The sequence below is a fragment of the Hyaena hyaena genome, unplaced genomic scaffold (genome assembly GCF_003009895.1).
Source record: "Hyaena hyaena isolate Hyena2069 unplaced genomic scaffold, ASM300989v1 scaffold_1023, whole genome shotgun sequence".
NCBI classification, from domain to species: Eukaryota; Metazoa; Chordata; class Mammalia; order Carnivora; family Hyaenidae; genus Hyaena; species Hyaena hyaena.
The window spans coordinates 445599-468833 of NW_024081653.1; the positions used below are offsets into that span (position 1 = coordinate 445599).

At 42.8% G+C, this 23235-nt stretch overlaps 1 protein-coding gene and 1 pseudogene across 1 annotated transcript in view; one reads left to right on the plus strand and one right to left on the minus strand.

Annotated features, from left to right (window-relative positions):
* The window catches only part of LOC120223619 (adipocyte plasma membrane associated protein), a 37350-nt gene that overhangs the window by 3381 nt on the left and 10734 nt on the right, over nt 1–23235 (minus strand). Inside the window, exons 2-8 of the mRNA XM_039221813.1 lie at nt 22047–22163; nt 17315–17430; nt 10651–10743; nt 8216–8332; nt 6608–6782; nt 5875–6009; nt 5253–5445 (exon numbers count right to left, since the gene is read on the minus strand). Coding sequence (XP_039077744.1) covers nt 5253–5445; nt 5875–6009; nt 6608–6782; nt 8216–8332; nt 10651–10743; nt 17315–17430; nt 22047–22163 — 946 coding nt within the window. The remainder of the gene's footprint in view (nt 1–5252; nt 5446–5874; nt 6010–6607; nt 6783–8215; nt 8333–10650; nt 10744–17314; nt 17431–22046; nt 22164–23235) is intronic.
* On the plus strand, nt 11162–11257 carry LOC120223621 (annotated as a pseudogene).

Sequence of the window (23235 nt, forward strand, 5' to 3'; positions counted from 1 at the left end):
CACTGACTCAGCCAGGTAAAGGGCCACATGAGGCTACTGAAGGGTTTTAAGTAGAGAAACCAGAGGATGAGACATGCAGTTTCTGGCGGAGCAGGACACTAGGGAGGAAATCATGTCAGTATGTCACTGCATAAGGTCAATGAGTGCAAATTAATAGGCAGATGTCTACCTCTTTTTATTTTTTTTTAATTTATTCATCTTTGAGAGAGAGAAAGAGGAGTGGGGAAGAGGCAGAGAAAGGGAGAGAAAATCTCAAACAGACTCTGCACTGTCAGTGCAGAGCCCAACATAGGGCTCAAACTCACAAAACCATGAGATCATGACCTGAGCCAGAACCAAGAATTGGATGCTTAAGCAACTGAGCCATCCAGGTGCCCCTATCTACCTCTTAATATAAGGGGAAACAGCCAACACCTGCACGTGTCCAGTGCATAATGTCTCCTAGACAATGGAGCACTTGCAAAGGTCCAAACAGACATACAAGTTGACTATGTTCTAAAAAGTTCTTGGGGAGCCTGGGTGGCTCAGTCGGTTAAGTGGCCGACTTCAGCTCAGGTCATGATCTCACAGTTCGTGAGTTTGAACCCCGTGTCGGGCTCTGTGCTGACAGCTCACTGCCTGCAGCCTGCTTCGGATTCTGTGTCTCCTTCTCTCTCTGATTCTCCCCAGCTCACACTATGTGTCTCTCTCTCTAAAAACAAACAAACAATAAAAAACTTTTTTAAAACAATAAAGATAAATAAATAAATAATAAATAAAGAAATAAAAAGTTCTATGGCAACCAAAGTTGCTCTATGGGTTAAAATACTCCATAATACTTCCCACGGCCCGTGAAATGCCACCTCACTTCAGTGCTAGGTCCTCCCTTCTCTGCTCTTTCCATCTTATCTCTAAGACCTCTCACCTTCTCTCTGGTTTAAGTTGCTTTCCCACAAAGCTCTCAAATCTCCGCCGCAATTTCCAACACCCAGTGCTGACACTTCCCCACCCAGACTTTCTTTTCTTTTCTTTTCTTTTTTTTTTTTACAAATAGTTTATTGTCAAGTTGGTTTCCATATAACACCCAGTGCTCATCCCCACAAGTGCCCCCCTCCCGCCCCACATCCATCAGACCTCAGTTTTTGTCAGCATTCAAGAGTCTCTCATGGTTTGCCTCTCTCCCTTTCCCCCACCATTTCCCCCCTTCTTCTCCCCCATGGTCCTCCGTTAAGTTCCTCCTAATCCTCCTATACGTGCAAACATATGATATTTGTCCTTCTCTGCCTGACTTATTTCGCTCAGCATAACACCCTCAAGGTCCATCCATGTTGCTACACAAGGCCAGATTTCATTCTTTCTCATTGCCATGTAGTATTCCATGGTATAGAGAAACCACATCTTCTTGATCCATTCGTCCGTGGATGGACACTTAGGCTCTTTCCATGTTTTGGCTATTGTTGAGAGTGCTGCTATGAACGTTGCCCACGCAGACTTTCTAAAAGCTCTTCAAACTTGACAGACACCCCAGCAGAGGAAACCAGGTCCCTGGCACCAGCTACTAATGCCAAGAACCCTGCCCTCATACCTGGTCCCTTCTCTCTAGGCCATGCTAGCTAGGCTCTGTGGGGTCTTGTCACCTGCTGTGTACGTACCCCCCCACCCCAGGCTCTGCCCTACCCTTCCTGGCTGCTACATCCTCCTCCACGCTAGGCCCCTCACAGCCAGTGGAGCCCTGCCACAGGCTGCTCTTCACACCGCAGCTGCAGTTATCACCTTAAAACTTCCTTTGTGCTATATCACTCCCCGCTTGAACAAGTCAGTCAAGAAGCGCCTTGTGGAGCCCAACAGGGTAGGTGTGTACAGAGGCTGGAACCACAGTGGCCTAGATCAAGAGTCAGTTTTAGCAGGATGAGGGAGAGTCCACATGTGGGTAAGGAGAGGGCAGTGGCACGGAGCAGGTAAACAGAAATCAGGCAGAGTGAGACATGTTCCCACAGTGGGGTAATCAGGCACAGGCTGACAGAGCTTAGGCAGAGTGAGGAGGATGTTTACCTGGGGACAGCTTGGTGCAGGTACCAGAGCCCCTGAGAGGGAAAGGTAGGCCCCTCACATGGCTGGGAGGAGGAAGAAGGCCCAGTGTGGGATGCTAGAGCTCTAGCAGGAGCTGTGATGGGGGGCAATGGCCACAGATCAGTGATATCTGGGGAATCTGATCAAATAGATAGAAAGGATAATAGGGTCCAGGTTTCTCACTACTAGAGAAGGGAAGTACAAATATGGAAGTGGAAAATACTACAATAAATCCTATGGTATAAGACTGGAAGCAGGAATGCCAAGATTACTTACCGTTTTCAATGTAAATAAACAGTAAATAAACGTTCATGCGAACATGGGTATGTATACCATATATACAGTTGACCCTGAACAACATCAGTTTCAACTGCAGCAGGCCCACCTATATTTGTTTTGATAAATATAGTGCTGTAAATGTATTTTCTCTTCCTTACAATTTTGATATTTTTTTCTCTAGCTTAGTTTATTGTAAGAATACAGTACATAATACATTATATAAGTATATAATACATATAACATACAAATTATGGGTTAATCACTTATTTGTTATCAGTGAGGCTTCTGGTCAACAGTAGGCTGTTAGTAGTTAAGTCTTTGGGGAGTCAAAGGTTATAGGCAGATTTTCAGCTGCACAGGGGCCAGCGTCCCTAGCCCCCATATGGTTCAACAGTCAAATGTATTGATATATGTATGAATACACATGCATATATTCCCCAGTTTTGTCATTCAGGGGGCCTGGTGGCAGTGACACACCAAAAGCAATGAGCACATGCAACACCACATCCCCTCTAGAAAGAACCAGGGCTCCTTGGAGAAATAGTTGATTACAGAGCTGGAACATGGAAAATACAAGATGAGCCTAAACATTGTGTGGTTCCCGAAAGCAAGGAACCCCTCCAAAAATTTTAGGGACATGTGCAAAGTCCAGCGAGCCACACTGAAGTGGCTCTCATTGGCCACAGCCAGACAATTTGAGCCTCAAAATAAATAATGATAGTAACAGACTATAACTCACTGAATAAAATATGCAACCATGAAATCATACTGATGTTTACTTGCTTAGAAAGTACTTCTCCACAAAATATGTGTTAATTACAAGTGGAAAAAGAGTGACTTCACAATGGAGAAGCCTGGCATTCACCACAGAATCAGGTGGCCAACACTGCTACCATCAGCATGGGACAGGCTGGCCCATGGGACATGTGCCTCCTGAAAGAAGACACTGAGAACACAACTTCACCTCATAGTCTTCCTGCCAAAGATGCATAACCTAAATCTAATCATGAGAAATGCCTGATGACCCAAATGGAAGTATATTCTGCAACATAACTGACCTGTAATTCTCAAAAAGATCAAGGCTAAGGCACTGTTCCAGACTGAAGGAGAATAAAGAGACGTGACAAGTCAAGGCCACTCCTCGTCCTGAGCTGAACCCTCTGTTAGGATATCACCAGAGCAACTGCCAAAACCTGAATGGGGTCTGTGCATTGGAGGGTTACCACTATCCATGTGAGTTTCCTGTTTCAGTGGCTGGTCACTGGGGAGAGTGTCCTTATTACAAGAAAATCACAAAAGTATCTGAGGATGACAGGATATCAGGTCAGCAACATACTGCAAATAGTTCAAGGACAAAAGTCCTTTGCTGCTCTTCTAAGTCTGATATTATCTCAAAACTAAAAACACACAAAAAACCTCGATGACTTCAATCACATTTACAGTAAAATCTAGCCTCTTTTTCACACCTGCAAGGCCTGTGGTCCTCTCACACTGCACTCAATCTGCCATCCCTCTGGCCACACGAAGGTGCTGAGCTCTCCATACCAGTAACATATGTCACTACTCCGGCTCCTTCTCACACCTGTGGTTTCAGCTCTCTGAGCACACATTCCTTCCACAGTAATTCTGAGCGCTTACTGTGTGCCAGACACTACTCTAGGTGCTGTGAACACAGGCGCAAACTAAAGATGGAGCATGCATCATGGGGAGAGACAAACCATCACCACCACCACCACCACCACCATATCACATTCTTGCTTTGGAGAAACGGAAAGGTACAGAATTGGAGCACTCACTAAAGTCAGCCACAGGCATTATGTCCATATTCTCATTACATTTTGTCAGTACCTAATGAAATAGAACAAGGCTATCATTCTTTCCCCTAAAAGATGAAGGAATTGAGGCAGAGACATCATATCATCTGCCCAGGGCCCCAAAACTGATCTAGCCTTCTTCAAAACTCAGCTCAGGTAGAACAGATGCTGCCTCTGGAACCAAAGAAGTGAAGAGGAGGAATGTGTTATTTTTAAACAGATCAGGATTATACACAGTGACCCACTGAACTTGGAACAAAACTGAAGGCCATGGACCAGCCCAAAAGAGCAGGTGCCCACAGCTCCTCAGCAGAGTCCAGACACAAAGCCCAGCAGTACACAGACTCAGTAATTGCTGCCTAGTATCTTGCAGGACCTTAAATTACAATCATTTTAATATCTATTCAATATCCAGTATCAATTTCAAACATCTATTCAGCCTGTGAAATGGAGCTTGTTAGATATGCATGTTTCTGGATGATGGAAGCACCTATATCAGCAGGTTTCTCATCCAGTATAAAACATATTGAATTACACTGAGGGCATTTCATGGAGCTCACTGGGGAAAAAGGCTTTTGTAAAGATCTGTGGCTGGTCATTGGCAGGAGGTAGGGGATTTTTTTTTTTTTTTTAATGAAAAAGTTTGTGTGCTAAGGTCAAAGGGATCTAGTACAGTGTGCAGGGGATGGGGTGTGAAGACAGAAAGTTCCATGACAGAAAGTTCCAGAAGGTAGGAGGACGCAGGGTGGGATAGGGCTGAAGTAAGTGTGTGCCTGATGACCATCTGAGAAGCAGTGATGTGGTCTGCAGGGGCCCCATATGAAGGCCTACTTCCAGGGTCTGTGGAGAGAGGAGAAGGCCTAAAACACAGAGGGGGCAGGCATGACTGACAGGCCATGATGGTGAGGTGACAAAACCAGAAGGAAAACATCAAAGGGCTCAAATGTTTCAATTTACATTTCAGGCTAAAGAATAAAATGTGTTATAAAGAAGTCACTAACAGTACGAAATACAACCAGAGCGAGAATTTTTAGAGCTAAAAAGATCAAAAAAGATCATAATTAGATGCATTTTCATTTTGTTTTTTGGAATTATCATTTTCATAGTTACCTTAAAAATCATTCTTTTAATATAGGGTCTCTCGGATAAGAAATCCAACATAGAAAACCCAGGGTTGGAGCGAATGGTCCCCATGCCGACCCAGTACCCGCCAGAGCTGCTAGGTCGGATGTTGTCTGGAAATCCGGGCAGGTTCTCCACGAACAGATCAGCCCCTCCCTTCATCAGGCCAGACACATAGAATCTGAAAAATCCACCCAAGCAGGTAATGAGCAGCAGCCCCCCAATTTAAGGAAAAATTTTAGCCAAGCACAAAAATGGTCTTGGTCCCAATAAATTTATGGAAACAACTATAAACCTGTCCATCGTGAACAAAGGCACAGTAGCTGATAGGGGCCCGCACTTGCCCTGAGCCCAGCTCGATGCAGCTGCAGGGAGAAGGCCCATCTAATGGGTACAAGGGCCCAGGATGCATGCAGTCGGCATTAAATTGAGACTCTCCAATGCTGCAACTTTTCAAGTAGGGTAAGATGGGGGAGAAGGAAAACGTACCCCTGAATTTTACTGCTTTCACCAAAGGAGAAGGCGACCTGCAGCATCTCAGATCACATAGGTTGATATCTCCCAGCCCATCCCAGGCCAGGCCACAGTGAGCTCTGGCCACCACACATACCTTCTTATCCTTGCCATTGTCGACTCGGCCACCAGGACAAAGTCCTCTGCAGGAGAAAGCTGCACTCCATTGGGGAACCGCAACTGGTCCAGTAAAACCTTCACTTCCTGGGTCTTGGTGTCGTACTCTAGCAGGCTGCAGGGCGCCAACAGCTAAGGCTCATGTGGGAGAGTCCATGGCCCTGCCCCGCTGGAGCCTCGCTCCCCTCTGAGCCTGGAGCAGAGGCCTGCAGAAGGGGATCCTCCTCACGTTGCAGTGACAAGGCCCCTGGTGGTCCTCCGCCCAGGCCTGGCTCCAGGCTGCCCCTGGAGGCCTTCCCATCTGAAGCAGACCCAGGCATCCTCTTCCTGAGAACCCCCTAGTCAGTTCTCTCACTGAGCTGGGAGTTGGCTCAGAACCAGGGAGGGCCCCCATGGCTCCAGCCTCAAAGGAGTCCCCCCTTGGAGGGATGACCTGAAACCCAGGCCAGCCTACACGGTCCCGCCTAGAGTGCCAACTGACCACATGCTCAGATGGACTGGCCTGTTTTAATTTCATTTTTCAAGGAGAAAGTGAGAACATCTTGCTCTGTTGTGTTGCATCCATCACCTGTTTCCAGAAGCCATTAAGGTCCTATCTCAAAAGCTGCAATACTATGCTCAGAAACACTCCAATGACTCTCACAAATAAGCTCTGCGAAGTCACCCTGCCTGACTGAATCTCACTGAGCAGAAGATCGGAAATAAACACTCACCGCCCATCATCTGTTCCCTCCATAACCAGAAGCAGATAATCTCGTCTCTGCCATTTGCTGCTAGAATCTGTAAAATAAATCTTCCTGCCATCCTGAGTTACTGTAAGATCATTCACAAAGGACATTTTCCTCCCCTCTATCGGTGTCTCAGAGGAGACCAGGAGCTTCACTTCACCTGAGGTAGGAAGGAAGAAAAGGAAGGAGGGAAGGAGAGAAGACCTGTTTTAATTCCAAGAAACTATATCTCAATGATTTCAAAATATCAATCAGCCTACCTGATTTAAAAGGAAAAACTAAAATGAGCTTCTCTCATAGGCCAGTAGATTTATTCCCTCTTACAGTTAAAAACCACTGTTTTCCTTTCTTTCATCTGTTAGGTGATAAATTTTTTTTTAAGTTTTTTATTTATTTCTGAGAGAGAGAGAGAGACAGCGTGAGCAGGGGAGGGTCAGAGAGAGAGGGAGACACAGAATCCGAAACAGGCTCCAGTCTCTGAGCCAGATGTCAGCACAGAGCCCGATGCAGGGCTTGAACCCACGAACCGTGAGATCATGACCTGAGCTGAAGTCGGATGCTTAACCGACTGAGCCACACAGGCGCCCCGGTGATAATTTTTTTTTTTAATTAACTTCATTAAAGGGAGAATCCTCCCTCTAAGGTTGAGGACTTCTTCCTTTTATCAAGACAAACTGACTTTTAAAAATCTATTGGGGTGCCTGGGTGGCTCAAATGGTTGAGCAGTCGACTTCAGCTCAGGTCATAATCTCATGGTTTGTTAGTTCAAGCCCCGTGTCGAGCTCACCGCTATCAGCACAGGGCCTATTTTGGATCCTCTATCCTCCTCGCTCTCTGCCTTTCTCCCCATTTCTCTTCCTCTCTCTCTTTTTCCCCCCCCAAAAGAAAAGAAAAAATAATAATCTATTACGAGTCTTAGATAAAAGGCAACTTCTTTTCATTTGCTTGAGAGAAATATAAAATGTTCCATTCATCTGGTTTTAAGTACAGAAATAGTGATGGTGGTAAACTTTTGAAAACAGGAAAACAACCATTTATGGAATAAGCTCTCTCTTTGTATAATCTCATTTAAACCCTCACATGATCCCCCAAGGTAGGCACTACCATTAGCCCTGTTTCATGGATGGGTAAACTTCACAGAGAGGCTGAGGCACCTGCATAGTCACACATCCAGCAAACAGGCCCCAGGTACTACCCACAATAACAAATTTCTCCATCGTACAAACTCCCCTGCTGAAGCACATAGAGAAAGACAGGAGGAGGAGGTGGACAAACAAATGAAAAGACAGACACAGAAAACAGGCAGGAAGACAAGACAGAGAGAGACACAGAAAAATAAAGATAGAGGAGTTCTAACTTTTTGAGGGTAAGACCCTGCAGCTAAAACACAAATAGAAACTTAGGGTACATGACAAATACCATCATGTAGCTGATGCATTTTACAGGTAGGCATTACTTGCAGTACTATTCAATGAATAAGAAAATATTACAAAGTTTCCAGTAGTTTTACTGAACAAAAACCATTAAATCCACTTATGTACATATTGTTTAAAACATCTGAAATCATCACAGAAAGAAGACACTGTTACGTACGTGTCCACGGATTTACTTCAAATAGTCCCTTATACGCATCAGCCACAAAAAGGGTTCCATTGGGCCCTGCCCGGATGCCCAGGGGCCTCCCACAAGCAGGCTCATCATCTCGGGTTTCTAAGAAAGCAAATGCCGAAATCAGTGGCGCTCCCAAGTTCTACCTGTGTCTCCAAGCATCTCCTCCTAAATATATATCAAGCTGTTCAGCACAAAAAAGACCACAGCTTTAGAGACAGACCCATCCCATAGTGTTCCAATTCCCTCAGAAGTTATGACACCTGTCTGGTGTATCCAGAGACCAACTGAGAACATGGATGTGAACATATGAACAACTGCTGGTACCCAAGAATCACATTCATATCAGGATCCTGAGACTTGGTCAGTTAACTCAGGGACATCATCAGGAGCCAGACCCCAACCTTAGACTCCCCCCCGAATCTCAGGAACTGTGAGTTTAATCCCAATAGCCTGACAGGAACACTGTGCCCATCGATGGCACTACCAGTTGTCCCTCCAGCCGGCTCAAAGGGAGAGCTACTATTTTTTCCTCAGATTAATACCTATACCTTTTTTAAACCTGAGGCAATGTATATTTATTGCAGTGGTGTTCACTACAGGTTCCTTATGCAGGAGCACTTACTGCAAGGATTCTCACTGCAGGAGAGCTTATATAACATGCTTACTGCAAGGTGCTCTCTGCAGGGTGGCTTACTACAGGGTGCTTACTCTAGGGTGCTCTCTGCAGGGTTGTTTACTGCAGGGTACTTACTGCAGGGTTGCTTACTGTAGAGTGCTCACTGCAGGGTGCTCTCTGCAGGGCTGCTTACTGCAGGGTGCTCTCTGCAGGGCTGCTTACTGCAGGGTGCTCTCTGCAGGGCTACTTACTGTAGGGTGCTTAGTGTAGGGTTGCTTACTATAGGGTTCTTAGTTCAGGGTGCTTACTATACGGTGCTTACTGCAGGGTTGTTTACTGTGGGGTGTTTATTATGGGGTGCTTCCCGCAGGGTGTTTACTGCATACAGGGTTGCTCACTGCAGGGTGCTCTCTGCAGGATTGCTTACTGCAGGGTTGTTTACCAGAGGATGCTTACCACAGGGTGCTTTCTGCAGGGGTGCTTACTGCATGCAGGTCTGCTTATTGCAGGGTGCTTAATGCATGTAGGTTTGCTTACTGCAGGGTGCTTAGTGCAGGGTTGCTTACTGCAGGGTTGCTTAGTGCAGGGTGCTTTCTACAGGGTTGCTTATTGAAGGATGCTTTCTGTGGGGTCCTTACTCCAGGGTGCTTATTACCAGAATCCTTACTTCAGGACACTTACTGCAGGATCACTTGTTGACAAAATATGGAGTGGAAAAGGCAGGTTAAAAAACTGGATGTAGAGTTTGATTCCATCACAAAACCAGAGTATCCATGAACAGAGAGATATCTGAAAAGCTATGCACTTGAATGTTAACAGTCACACCTGTGAAGACTCTGAGGTGATTTTTAACTTCCTTCTTTGTACCTTTGTGTGGTTTGCATTTCACAATGAAAATGCATCATTTTTATAAAAACATTCTACCTATTAAAAAACAATACCTTGGGGCGCCTGGGTGGCTCAGTGGGTTAAGTGTCCAACTTCAGCTCAGGTCATGATCTCACGGTTTGTGGGTTCAAGCCCTGCATTGGGCTCTCTGCTGACAGCTAGCTTAGAGCCTGGAGCCTGCTTCGGATTCTGTGTCTCCCTTTCTCTCTGCCCTTCCCCCACTCACACTGCTCATTCTCTGGGCAGACACCAGACAGTGAAAAAAAAACGAGGATTTTCTACTCTCAAAAGAGCAAGGACTCTCGGGCTGATACTCAGCACTCAGGGGCATGTGTTCACGTCTGCCTCTAGTCGGTGTCTGCCACTGTCTCTCTCAAAAATAAATAAACATTTAAAAAAAATAACTAGTAAAAAATCTGTGGGCTACTAGTTTTTAATGGTGAGATTCTTCTACTCTCATTTCCCAAAACCTGAGTGACTTCAGGGTGTTTCCACTTTGAATGACACTGCTGAAATTCCTGGGAAGCTAATGTAGGAATGACATTTAAGTCTCCAAATAACAACAGAGCCAACTGCACTTCCAAAGCAGCACTGTGACAATGGCTATAATCTTCTCCAAAGATGCCTCAAGGGTGAACACAGGCCACTATGGAATGGTGGGGGGTAGGGCCCATGAGGTAACTGGAGGTACCAGGGCCACTGCCTATAAGATCAGGTACTGTGAAGTCCAGGGACCACACGGCAAAGGCAGATCTAGTGGTAATGCCCAGGTCAGGCTTGATCTGCCAGGTGGTCAGGGGCTCTTTTCTCCAAGAGTGAACCTGACTTCTAGGGAGAGTTAGCTCCACACAGCCATTCAGCACTTTTCTCAGTAACAAGAGACATATATCAGGGAGGACGATCACTGACTTACTGCATGGGCCTGAACCAAACCGAGCAATGGTCTCTACTTCACCATTTTCAAGTTTTACAATCCGGCCATCTGCTGTACCAGTAAACATCACATCTGTTTAAAAAATAAAAAGGAATAAGAAAGTTACTAGATTAGCCTAAGAACTGTTGTAGCCATCTACAACAGAGGTGGCTTGTTTGTATTTTTCATCTCTAGAGAGAAAATGGCAGTTATGAAGATGAAGAACTGTTGTCGGAGTCCTTCAAAAGTTCTTAAAGCAAGCAGTGATAAAACAATGTGGGCTTGAACCTGACACTGGAGCAAGGGTGAGGCCAGCATACACCAGTCAGTGAAAAGAAACATGAGGATTTTCTACCCTCAAAAGAATAAGGATTCTTGGGCTAATGCTCAGCACTCAGGGGTATGTGTTCATGTCTACCTCCAATGAGTGTCTGCCGCTGATGTGGATTATATCCAACTGAAGGGAAAAAACTGCAAGAAAGTCCCTCAGGATAAAACTAAAGCACACTGAGTGCTCACTTCATCAGCACATATACAATTAGAACAATGCAGAGATTAGCATGGCCTCTGTGCAAGGATGACATACAAATAAACATTCCATAGTTTTTAAATATAGACAGGTAAACTCTAGAGCAACCACTAAAACAATTCTTTAGAAAAGGTAAGATTGATATGCTAAGCAAGAAGATAAAATGGAATCATGTAAAATGGTCAATAAAACTATAAAAGTAGCTATACTTGTGGTGAATAAAGTATAATGTATAGTTATTAAATCACTAAGTTGTATACCTGAAACTAATATAACACTGTGTCACCTATACTAAGACAAACAAACAAAAAAACATTAAAGCCAGAAAGAGGGTAAAGACAAAAGTAGGAACAAAAAACAAAGGAACAAATAGAAAACAGTAATGATTATGGTAAATATTAATCCAACTATATCAATGATCACTTTAAACATAAATGGTCTAAATACACCAATTAAAAATACAGAGACTCTCAGAAGAAATCAAAACACAAGACCCAAATACATGTTGTCCACAGGAAACCCACTTTACTTATAAAGATACACCAAGAAGATACACCAAGTCAAATGTTGACAGAGCCAACATCAGAGAAAAGGATATTATTAGGGATAAAGAAGAACATTACATATAATAAAGCATCGATCTTCTAAGAAGATATAACAAGCTTTAATATGTACATGCCTAATAACAAATCATCAAAACCCATGCGGTAACACTGATAGAAATGCAAGGACAAAGAGATAAATACTCCATAAGAACTGAAGACTTCAGCATCCCTCTATCAGAAATGGACAAGTCCTGCAGACAGAAAATCAGGAAGGACATAGTTGAACACAAGAGCACCATTTATCAACTGGATACAATTGACATCTATCAATTACTCATTCAAATACAGCAGAATACATCTTTTTCTCAAGCTCACATGGAACATTCAGGAAGACAGACCAAAATATGGGTCATAAAAACATAATAAATTATAAAGAATATAAATCATACTCCCAGACTCTCAAATCTACTCTCAGACCACAATGAAATTAAAATCCAAATCAATACAGAAAGACAGCTGGAAAATCCTTAAAATACCTGAAGATTAAACACACTTTTAAATAACACAGAGGTCAAAGAAGAAATCTCAAGAGTACCTGAAAAACATTTTGAACTAAATGAAAATGAAAATACAATTTATCAAAATCTGTGGATGCAGCAGTACTTAGAAGAAATTTATACCATTGAATGCATATATTAGGAAAGAAGAACTAAAGTCAATTACTTACTTTTTTTTTAACAATTATTTATTTTTGAGATAGAGAGAGACACAGTATGAGCTGGGGAGGGGCAGAGAGAGGGAGACACAGAATCTGAAACAGGCTCCAGGCTCTGAGCTGTCAGCACAGAGCCTGATGCAGGGCTTGAACCCAAGGACCGCGAGATCATGACCTGAGCCGAAGTCAGACGCTTAACCGACTGAGCCACCCAGGCACCCCTAAAATCAATAACTTAAGCTTCCATCTTAGTAAACTAGAAAAGAAAGAGCAAAGTAAACCCAAGGTAAGCAGAGAAAGAAAGAATAAAAATTAGAAGAGACTGATATTAATATGAGACTAAAAACAGGAAATCAAAAGAGAAATCAACAAAACCAAAAGGTGGTTCTTTGAAAAGATCAATAAATGACAATCCTCTAGTCAGGCTAAGAAAAAAGAGAGAAGATACAGATTATCAATATCAGAAATGAAAAAGGAAACATGATGATAGACCACAGACATAAAAGGATAATAAAAGGAATATCATAACAACTCTACGCTCACAAATATGGTAACCTAGATGAAATAAACCAATTCCTTGAAAAAAACAATCAGTCAAAATTCACACAACAAATAGACTATTTGAATAGGCCTATATCTATTGAAGCAATGAATCAATAACTAATAACCTTCCAAAACAGAAAGCACAAGGCTCTCACCAATGAATTCTTCCAAACATTTCTAAGGAAGAAATAACACCAGTTCTCTACAATCTCTTCTAGAAAATAAAAGCAGAGGGAATACTTCCTAACTCATTCTATGAAGCCAGCATTATACTAATGACAAAACCAGACAGTCATTACCAAAAACTACAGACCAAGATCTCTCCTGAACACAAATGCAAAAACCCTCAACAAAACATTAACAAATCAAATCCAACAATATATGAAAAGAATCACACACCCTAATCAAGTGGGATTTATCCCAAATCTGCAAGGCTAGTTTAGCATTTGAAAATCAATTAAGTAATCAATAATATCAACAGGTTAAAGAAAAATCACATGATCATATTGACACATGCAGGAAAGCATTTGACAAAACCCAACACCCATTCATGATAAAAACTTTCAGCAAATTAGTAATAGAAGGGCACTTCAACTTGATAAAGAACATCTACAAAAAACTTACAGCTAACATCATAATTATTGGTGACAAACCTGTAAACTTTCTCACTAAGATTAAGGAACAAAGCAAGACTGTCCCCTCCCCCCACATCTCCTTCACAATATTGTATCAGAAGTCCTAGCTAATGCAAAAAGAGACAGAATGAAAAAGTATACTGAGAAGGAGGAAATAAATCCATCTCTGTTCACAGATGATATGACTGTCTATGTAGAGAAACCCAAAGAATTAACAACAACAAACTCATAGAACTAATAAGTGATTATAGCGAGGTTTCAGGATTCAAGGATAATATTCAAAAGTCAATTACTTTCCTATTTACCAGCAATGAATAAGTGGACTATAAAATTAAAATAGAATAGTATTTACATTAACACCCAAAAGAATAAAATGTTTAGGTCTCAATATAGCAAAATATGTACAAGATCTATAAGAAGAAAACTACAAAACTCTAAGGAAAGAAATAAAAAAACTAAATAAATCGAAACATATTCCATGTTCATGAATAGGAAGATTCAAAATTGTGAAAAATTCAGTTTTTCCCAACTTGATTTATAGATTCAAAGCAATCCCAATCAAAATCCCAGCAACTTATTTGTAGATATCCTAAAACTGACGCTATGGAGAAGCAAAAGATCCAGAATGGCCAACACAGTATTGAAGAACAACAACACTGGAGGACTGACACTTCCTGACTTCAAGACTTACTATAATGCTACAGTAACCAAGACATTGTGGTAATAGCAAAAAGAATTAGACAGATAGTTTGATGTAACAGAACAGAATTCAGAAATAGACCCACACACATATAGTCAACTGATCTTTCACAATACAATCTTATATAATATATTGTAATATAATGGAGCAAAGATCATATTTCCCACAAATAGTGCTAAAACATCTGAACATCCACATACAAAAAATGAATCTAGACAGACATTACACCCTTCACAACAGTAAAGTCAAAATGGATCACAGACCTGAATGTAAAATATAAAAGTATAAAACTCCTAGAGGATCACATAGGAGAAAATTTATGTGACTTTGGGTGTGGTGATTATTTTTTAGATACAACAGAAAAGACATAATGAAAAAAATAGCTAGTAAGTTGGACTTCATTAAAACTAAAAATTTCTGCTCTGTGAAAGACACTGTCAAGGGATTTAGAAAACAAGCCATGGACTGGAAGAAAATATTGTAAAATACACACTTGATAAAGGACTGTTACCCAAAATATACAAAGAACTCTTAAAATCAACAGTAAGAAAATGAATAACGCAATTTTCAAAGTGGCCAAAAGCTTTAGAAATCTTACCAGAGAAGGTATGCAAATGGAAAATGAATATATGAAAAGCTGCTCAACATCATATGTCCATTTGGGAACTGCAAATTAAAGCAATGAAATACCACTAAACACCTATTAGAATGGCCAAAAATCTAAAACACAAGCAACACCAAATACTGGTGAAGATATAGAGCAAAAGGGACTCTCATTCACTGCTGATCAGAATACAAAATGGTACAGCCATTTTGGAAGACAGTTTGATGGTTTCTTATAAAACTAAACATATTTTTATAATCCAGCAATAGTGTTACATGGTATCTACCCAAATGAGTTGACAACGTAAGTCCACATAAAAACCTGCACATGGATGTTTACACACCCTTATTCATAACTGACAAAATTTAGAAGTGACCAAGATGTCCTTCAGTAGATAAATAGACAAACTCTGCTGCATTCACAAATGGAGTATTACTCAGCAATAAAAAAGAATGAGCTATGAATCCATGAAAAGACATGGAGGAACCTTAAATGCCAATTTGAAAAGGCTGCGTGCTACATGATTCCAATTATATGACATTCCTGAAGGCAAATATGTAGAGAGTAAAAAGGTGCCTGAGGCTGCAGGGTGGGGAGGGATGAAAAGGTAGAGCACAGAGGAATTCTGAGGATTTGTAGGGGAGTGAAACTACTCTGTAAGATATTATAATGGTGGATATATGTCATTATACATTTGTCCAAACCTACAGAATGTCCAATACCAAGCAGTGAACCCTAAGGTAAACGATGGATTCCAGGTCATAATGACGTGTCAGTGTAGGTTCATGAACTGTAATACATGAGCCACTCTGGTGCAGGGTGTTGATAATTAAAGAGGCTATATATATGTGGTGGTGGGGTAGGGGAATATGGTAAATCTCTGTACCTTCCCCTCGATTTTGTTATGAATCTAAAATGCTGTAAAAAATGAAATCTATTTAGAAAAACGAAAGCATGTTAATTGGTGATTACTTTCCTCTGCCACTGTCCTGAGGCTAGTGCCTCCCTCCACTGCCAGCAATGTGGCAGCCAATCCCCAGGGACAACTTCCAGATGAAGCTGGAAGCAGGGGCTCCCTGGGGGCCTCTCTATGGTTACAGGTGTAGGCGGGTAACAGGCCCCCCCTGTGCCTAACCAGAAATGTCAGAGGGAGAATCACCAGGGCGTTAAGGAAAAAAGACGAGTCCTGGTGGCAAGGTGCAATGTCAGCCCGAGACAAAAGGGAGGGAATAAGAAAACCATTCACTTTGAAAGATAACAAAAAAGATCACTGTAACTCCCTGAAACTCCAGCTTTAAATCTTAATATTTGGTTTTTCACCAAAAAACACAAAATTTGTGAAATATATTAATAAACATCACTGTCTTTTAAAAAGAAACATGAGGTTCTATCATGAAATGCCTATCCCTCTTACGACAATTTCGACTGCCAGCCAAACAAACCAACACCAGATTTGGGTCCTGCGTTCAGCAGCACACAGGACGCACAAGTCCACCACCGCTTCACGGAAACACACCATCCTTCAGAATGAGGGGCATCCTGCCGTATTACGAGGCTCAGAAATCCTCATCTCATTTTAACTTCTTCAATTTCTCATTAACCGTGTCTTTTGATTCCTGAGCTTAATCTTCATTTTAAAAGCCAGAAAGTGCCTTGTGGCTAGAGACTCAAGAATCAGAACCAAAGCCACGTCTAGTTCTTAGCACTCAGCGAAGTTACGCTTAAACATACCCACCAAAGTCAGCTTCAAACAAAAACAAACATAACAGTGGAAATACAGAGAATCATTTGTACTCTTTTCAAAAATAAAATCTGGGAGCGCCTGGGTGGCTCAGTCGGTTGGGCATCTGACTTCGGCTCAGGTCATGATCTCATGGTTCGTGGGTTCGAGCCCCGCATCGGGCTCTGTGCTGACAGCTCGGAGCCTGGAGCCTGTGTTGGATTCTGTGTCTCCCTTTCTCTCTGACCCTCCCCTGCTCACGCAGTCTGTCTCTCTCAGAAATAAATAAAACATAAAAAAAATTTAAAAAATAAATAAATAAAAATAAAATCTGTGCAAAGACAAACTGAACGAAGAAACAATGTCCTATCAAGTAATACCTACCTAACTTTGACAAATGAGCTAAGCATCAAAGTTGCCATCTTTCCTTTTTCTCTTCAGTCTGATGGACCTGACACCTTGAGCAGAATAAAGTGCCCCACAGACATGAACTCAAAACCACACAGCACTGGAATGGCCTGTAACTCAGAGCTGAGGGGTATCTGCTCAACAAGCACAGCGCACCTGCAGCTGAGGAGGACGTCCGTACCCCCCACCCAGGAGCAGTGCATTGCAACTGCTCTGGCAGAACCCCCCTCAGAGAGCCTTGAAATCCCAGGGGTTTACTACTTACCCCCAATATTTGCTATGGACTCTGGCCCAATAAGTTGATTTTCAAATAGCCTTTCCGCCTGTCGTAACTTCGTATTTGGTTGCAGAACACCAAGCAAGAGAGGGGGTTCCTTGAAGCTGTAAAATAATGCAATTATAGGGATTTGTCTATAAGAAATACATGAAGAAAGTGTTTACTGAGGACCTTCATGCATAACTCCCCGGTTTTTGATAAAGAGGGCACACTGCAATAACAACCTTAGCTGCCAGAAACATGAAGGTCAAGGGGAAAAAAATTTTAGGATATCAAAACAGGTCATAGTACAAAAAAATTAAAATATGATTATAGCTAATGCAAGAACTTTGGTAATCACCTGAGAGTACCTGGGGCCTCCACCTACATGAGCTCCTGTCCCAGACCAACGCCCCAAGGCAGGTTAGACCTCCTCACACCCTCTGATTCACACACCGTGGCATTTATTTTTCCAGTGGCTGCTGCCCAGTCTGCCCAGTTATTAAAATCTTAACTAAGGCGGAGTGGAGTGGTGCTGATGTTTCACAGCTGATAGACTTGCTTCTTGCTTCAAGGAGAAGACATAAGAAATAAGAGGAGTTTGGCCTGGGGCTGGCACCACCAGCCCATAGTCCAGCACAGGTGTATTCTGCCTCCTACCTGTCCCTCTTAGGGCCGAGACTGGCTTCCACTGGGCCCTGGACCCTTCCCCAGACAACAAACTCAGCTCCAGGGATCTCCCCGCTCCACTAATCCTTCCCATCTACACACAAATACACATGTTTCTCCCAAGCCATCAAACCCTGCTGGTGACACCTTCAGAAGACAGACATGGTTTAAAGCCCTTCTCCCCAAGTCCTCTATTACCATCCTAGTCCAGGCCACCATGTTCTCACCCCCACTTCCTCCCTTGTTCCCTATAGTGTATCCTCAATCCAGCAGCCCCGTGCACCTTGTGAAATACAGTCAGATCACAGAATTTGGCTCTCACAGCCCCATCTCACCCAGAACCTATGGCCTTGCAGGGGCACCCTTCCCAGTCCCCCCAGAGCTACCTCTCTCAGCTCCTCCCCTCCTTGTTCCTGCTAGCCTGCCCTGCTAGTCCCCGACCATAACAGGCACCTCCCACCTTAAATCCTTGGCACCAGCTCCTCTGTGCTCTGCCCTCACTTCTCAGTGAGGCCTGCTCTTAGGACCCAATATAATACTCCATACCTCCCCCAAAAGCCCAGCCCCTACCTACCCCACTCTATTTTTTCCATAGTATTTATCGGCTTCTCACTTCTCTGTTACATTTATTGTCTGTCTTTCCCCACTAGAGCACGTGGCCCATGAGATCAGAGATTTATCTCTGTTTTTCACTGCTATATTTCAAGCACCTGGCATACAGGAGGCTCCTAATGCACACTATGGCAGGGAGGAGTGGGAGAAGGAAGGAAGGATGGAGCAGAGAGGAAGAATATCTCCCAATTTGTTCCCTATCTTGACCTCAAGCTGGGCAGTTTCCTAGCCAGCTCACCAGAGTGTGAGAACCAAGAAGGGGGGGTGGCTGAGGTTGTGGAATGAGGAGAAGGTTCCCTACCTTATCCAAACCCTGTCTTCCTGGCAGAGCACTTCACTTCCTACTAGCTCCTCTGAGTCAGGTGTGTACTCAGGACACTTCACAATTTCCTCTGAATTAAACTCCCTCCCACCCCACAACTTCACTCTACCCTGCCTCCCAATTATGGCTTTCTACCTGCTTTAAAAAAAAACACTCTTGGAAAAGAGCAGGGCTGCAACCTGCATACTTTGATGAGAAGAGTCTAGGCTACAGAGATGGACATGGCTGGGTTCAAGTTCTGACCTTGGGAAGGTCAGCCCTCCTGCAGTGCGCACGAAGTCTAAAAAAGCACATACAGCCAGGGATAGAGGACAGCATACCTGATACTCAGCAACCACCTACCACCTAGTCCTTGGACCTTGCCTAATTCCCTACACAAAGGTAGTCCTCAAGAAATATTTGTAGCATCAACCTAATCAGTATTGTGCACTGTCTTGACAACAAGAAGTCTGAGTATTACCTCAATAGGCAGACACAAAGAAAACTTAAATGAGAAAATGTAAAGGTTGGGCAAGAAAGGTCTCCCACTCCTGCAGCCTGAGCAGAAGCATCAAGGAAGAATGGCCCCAGGAAGCCCAAATCAGTGCTCTATGGTCAGGCAGGCCACATAGCACCTTGTTAAAGCCCATTAACTTGTAAACTCTCATTAACTTCCTATTAATTCCTACTAAGTCTTGCTAACTCATATTAAGTCCCATTAACTCCATGTATCAAATGTATCCTGAAAGACCTGACCAACGTCATCCAGAAATCAGGATGTCATACGCGCCATTTCTACAATGGTCCTCTAATCTGAGAAACAAGGAAGGAAAGGTTACCTTGCAGGGCAGGTTTTTGACAAAGCCCTGCAACCTTCCTGGTGACTGCTGCTTAGAACTGAAACCAACTGCATATAATCCAGTATGGAGGGGTCTGCATCCCTCTTCATTCTTCTCTTGTGATTTCTCAGAGATTGCGAAGTGTGGTGTAAGTTCTCACAGGAGCTCATGTAACCAGGGGTAGATTCTCTGAGGTACTTCCATCAGCAGCCCTCCCACTTGGCCAGTTGGCCTGGCCCCGCTCCCTGCCATGCCCCACACTCCTTGGCTCATGGAGGTAACAGAAGCCAAGCAGAAGCTGGTGGCTCTGCTTTTCCATCATCATCAATATTGCAACCACTTACTTATTCCAGACAGTGGGTTTCCCCCTTCCTTGTTCTTTTTGCTCTGAACAGAGTTTGAAAGAAGCCTTTTTTTTGCTGTTGTCACTAGCATTTTCCTCCAAACCTCAGCTCATTTCTGTTCTTACACCTTTGCCAGTCTTCTGCTCTTGTTCTCCATTTTGGGGCCACTCCAGTTTTTGAGCAAGTCATTCCTGAAGTCTGAGTATGGTAGAGATTCCTGTCAGCCACTCTGGTTTCACTGGGTTTCTCTTCCCTTCCCTCCTTGTTAGGCTCTTCTATTCCACAGACAGAACTTGCTTTGTACAACTTCAAATCCTTAGTGGGCCATGTTCCCTTTCAGTTTCTGGTCAGAAGCACACACCTATCTTTCCTTTGAATTTCTTTACTCTTTCCACACATAAATTCACTTCTACTGAGATCAAAGGCCTCTAGTCACCAAAGCTCCATCTTTCCCTGCTCTTTCCACTCTCCGGCTCTTCTCCAAGGCTAGCTCCTCAGCCCAGGTTTTGATCCCCTGCTGTGGACACAGTTCACACTCCCACCTTAGCCAACTGGATTACCTAGAAAACCCCAGATCAGTTTCTATTTGGGGTGGGATGAGCGACATCCTTCTGCAGGTTGAGATGGGTTAGCAAGACAGAGCCACCTTCCCCTACTATGTGTCCTGGGAGCCCCCTTAGAGAGGACACTCAGTATGCCCTTGGGCCCAGCTCAGCCAGGAAGACATGTGCGAGGATCCACTGGCACACCAGGAATTACAAGCCAGCACTCTCATGAGTCTAGAATGCCCTGGCCTTCACCCAATCTCAATCTTATATTTTATCATCACCCCGTACATTTACTAATTCTAAATCCAACAACAAAAAGTTGACTCTTGTATACAGACATCAATCTAAGGTCAGAACTGTGTCCGCTTTATATCCTTGAATCCAGCTGGGTACCTACCTAAAGCAGCATAGGTGCTGAATACATTCTCAGTAAATTGAGTCCAATATAATGTCTTAATTTTTATTTATAAAACACAAACACATTATTCCATTGTATATGTTATACTGACTCTATAATGGGCAATAGTTCTTATCTGAAGTTTTTAAAGCCTTACATGGACTAACTTACTTAAAATAAACTTCAGAAAGCATCACCTTTGGGCAGTTTCAAAAGGAAAGGGGAATTTACTTACTGAGCCAGACTACACAACCCTCAACATCAATGTCAGAAATCATCACACTAGTAAGAGCATGGCTCTGCACTATTATAATTACAAATGTGAATACATTTCATGGGGCACCTAGATGTATACTGTTTTTTTTCAAGTCATAATGGACTACAATACTCAGAGACGCCCACCAATGAAAGGTAACAGGAAAAATAGAACACTAATCACAAGTTAAAAAAAAATCAGTTACTTATATGGAGCACCTGGGTGGCTCAGTCGGTTAAGCATCCGACTTTGGCTCAGGTCATGATTCCACAGTTTGTGGGTTCAAGCCCCACATCGGGCTCTATGCTGACAGCTCAAAGCCTGAAGCCTGCTTCAGATTCTGTGTCTCCCTCTCTCTCTGTCCCTCCCCTGCTCATGCTCTGTTTCTCTCTCTCAAAAATAAATAATAAACATTTAAAAAATTAAAATAAAAATCAGTTACTTATAAATTTTAAACAAAGTAACTTAACCTTTGTGTGTGCTTTTGCCACTTCAAATGAATTCAAATTTTGATTATCTCTAACATATAAGCTTCTCATATTCGGGATTTTTCTGGTTTTTGTATGTGGTTTGTACAGGTTTGTTTTTGAGAGTATCGTGGACAATACCATGCATATGTTGTGGAATACCTGAATCCACACAAAGCACAGGCACTAAAGAAATCACAAATCTCTCTCCCCTAGTAACTTACCTTTCAAACCAAATTGGTTTAGATACTATCCCAGCCTACTCTATTTGCCATACAAGCCCTCCCAAGAATGGCCAGGCAGCTCACCTGAGAGGCTGTGGGTCTATGGGAGAATCCAGCAGCAGCATGGCTCCAAGAAGAGGAACTGTGAGGGAGACGGCCAGCATCAAGAAGGTCACTCGGAACACACGGCCACTGAAGGAGCTGCCAGAGATGGAATATACAAAGGTCATCAGCAGAGGCTCAGCCAGGACAAGCTCAGCTGGTCTTCAAGTCCATCAAGCAGGAGCAGGCCTCTGAGCCTTGTCTCACCACAAGGCTGCCAACATCTGTGGCTTGCAATGACACGTTAGGACTGTTTGCTAGGATTGGCAAACATGCCTTTGTACTTTTTTTTTTTTAATCTTCCAGCAGTGTGGGAAACTCTTACTTACCAGTTTGATAGGATGATAGGATGTACCTTCAATCCTCTAGCAGAGTCTCAAAGAGGGCAAATTAAAGAATTGATAAACAGAAAAATGGGAGAAAAGAGGTGCAAGGAGGCAATGGAGACACATGCACCTACAGAGAAGACACATTTCCCAAAAGCCACTATTTCCTGGTACATGGATTCAAAGCAACAACACTCGGTACTGTGGGTCCCTAAGATTCCCAGTTTTATGGATAAAAGAGAGACAAATTCATGAAGCAAAAGGAACACAGGACAACTTGCTGAGTGTCCAATTCCCCAATCATTTTGCCAATCACACTTTCAAGAACTCAAAAGCACATCCCAGCTCTCTACCTGGTCTGACAGTTGCTGATGGCCACTTAAAAAGAATCTATACAATTACAAGTCCAAGTCATCACTACTAAAGCCTTAGAAAGATCAAAAAGCTGCCTTGGGAATCTTATAACAGTTTTGGACAACTGACCAATGGTAACTAAAATAAGTCTCAAAACGATCTTCGCCTACATCACTACTCATCTGCTAAACAAGTGAGCATGGTTAACCTCTTGCTACTAAATAAACTTTATAGGATCATTATTTGCTTTAAGTGCAAATTTATTAAATACATCAAGATTAACTTAAAGCAAATAAAACCATGAGCTCCTAAGGTAGAGAATCTTTTTATATATATAAAAAAAAGTTGACTTAAAGAAAAAAATGAAGATTCACACTTAACAAACACTTCATTTAAGGACAATGTTTTGTTTGACTTTTGACAAGCTGGTCTTCCGCTGCATAAACCTGATCCAGGTAGAGCATAGAAATGTGAGGGCTTCAGGGAAAGTC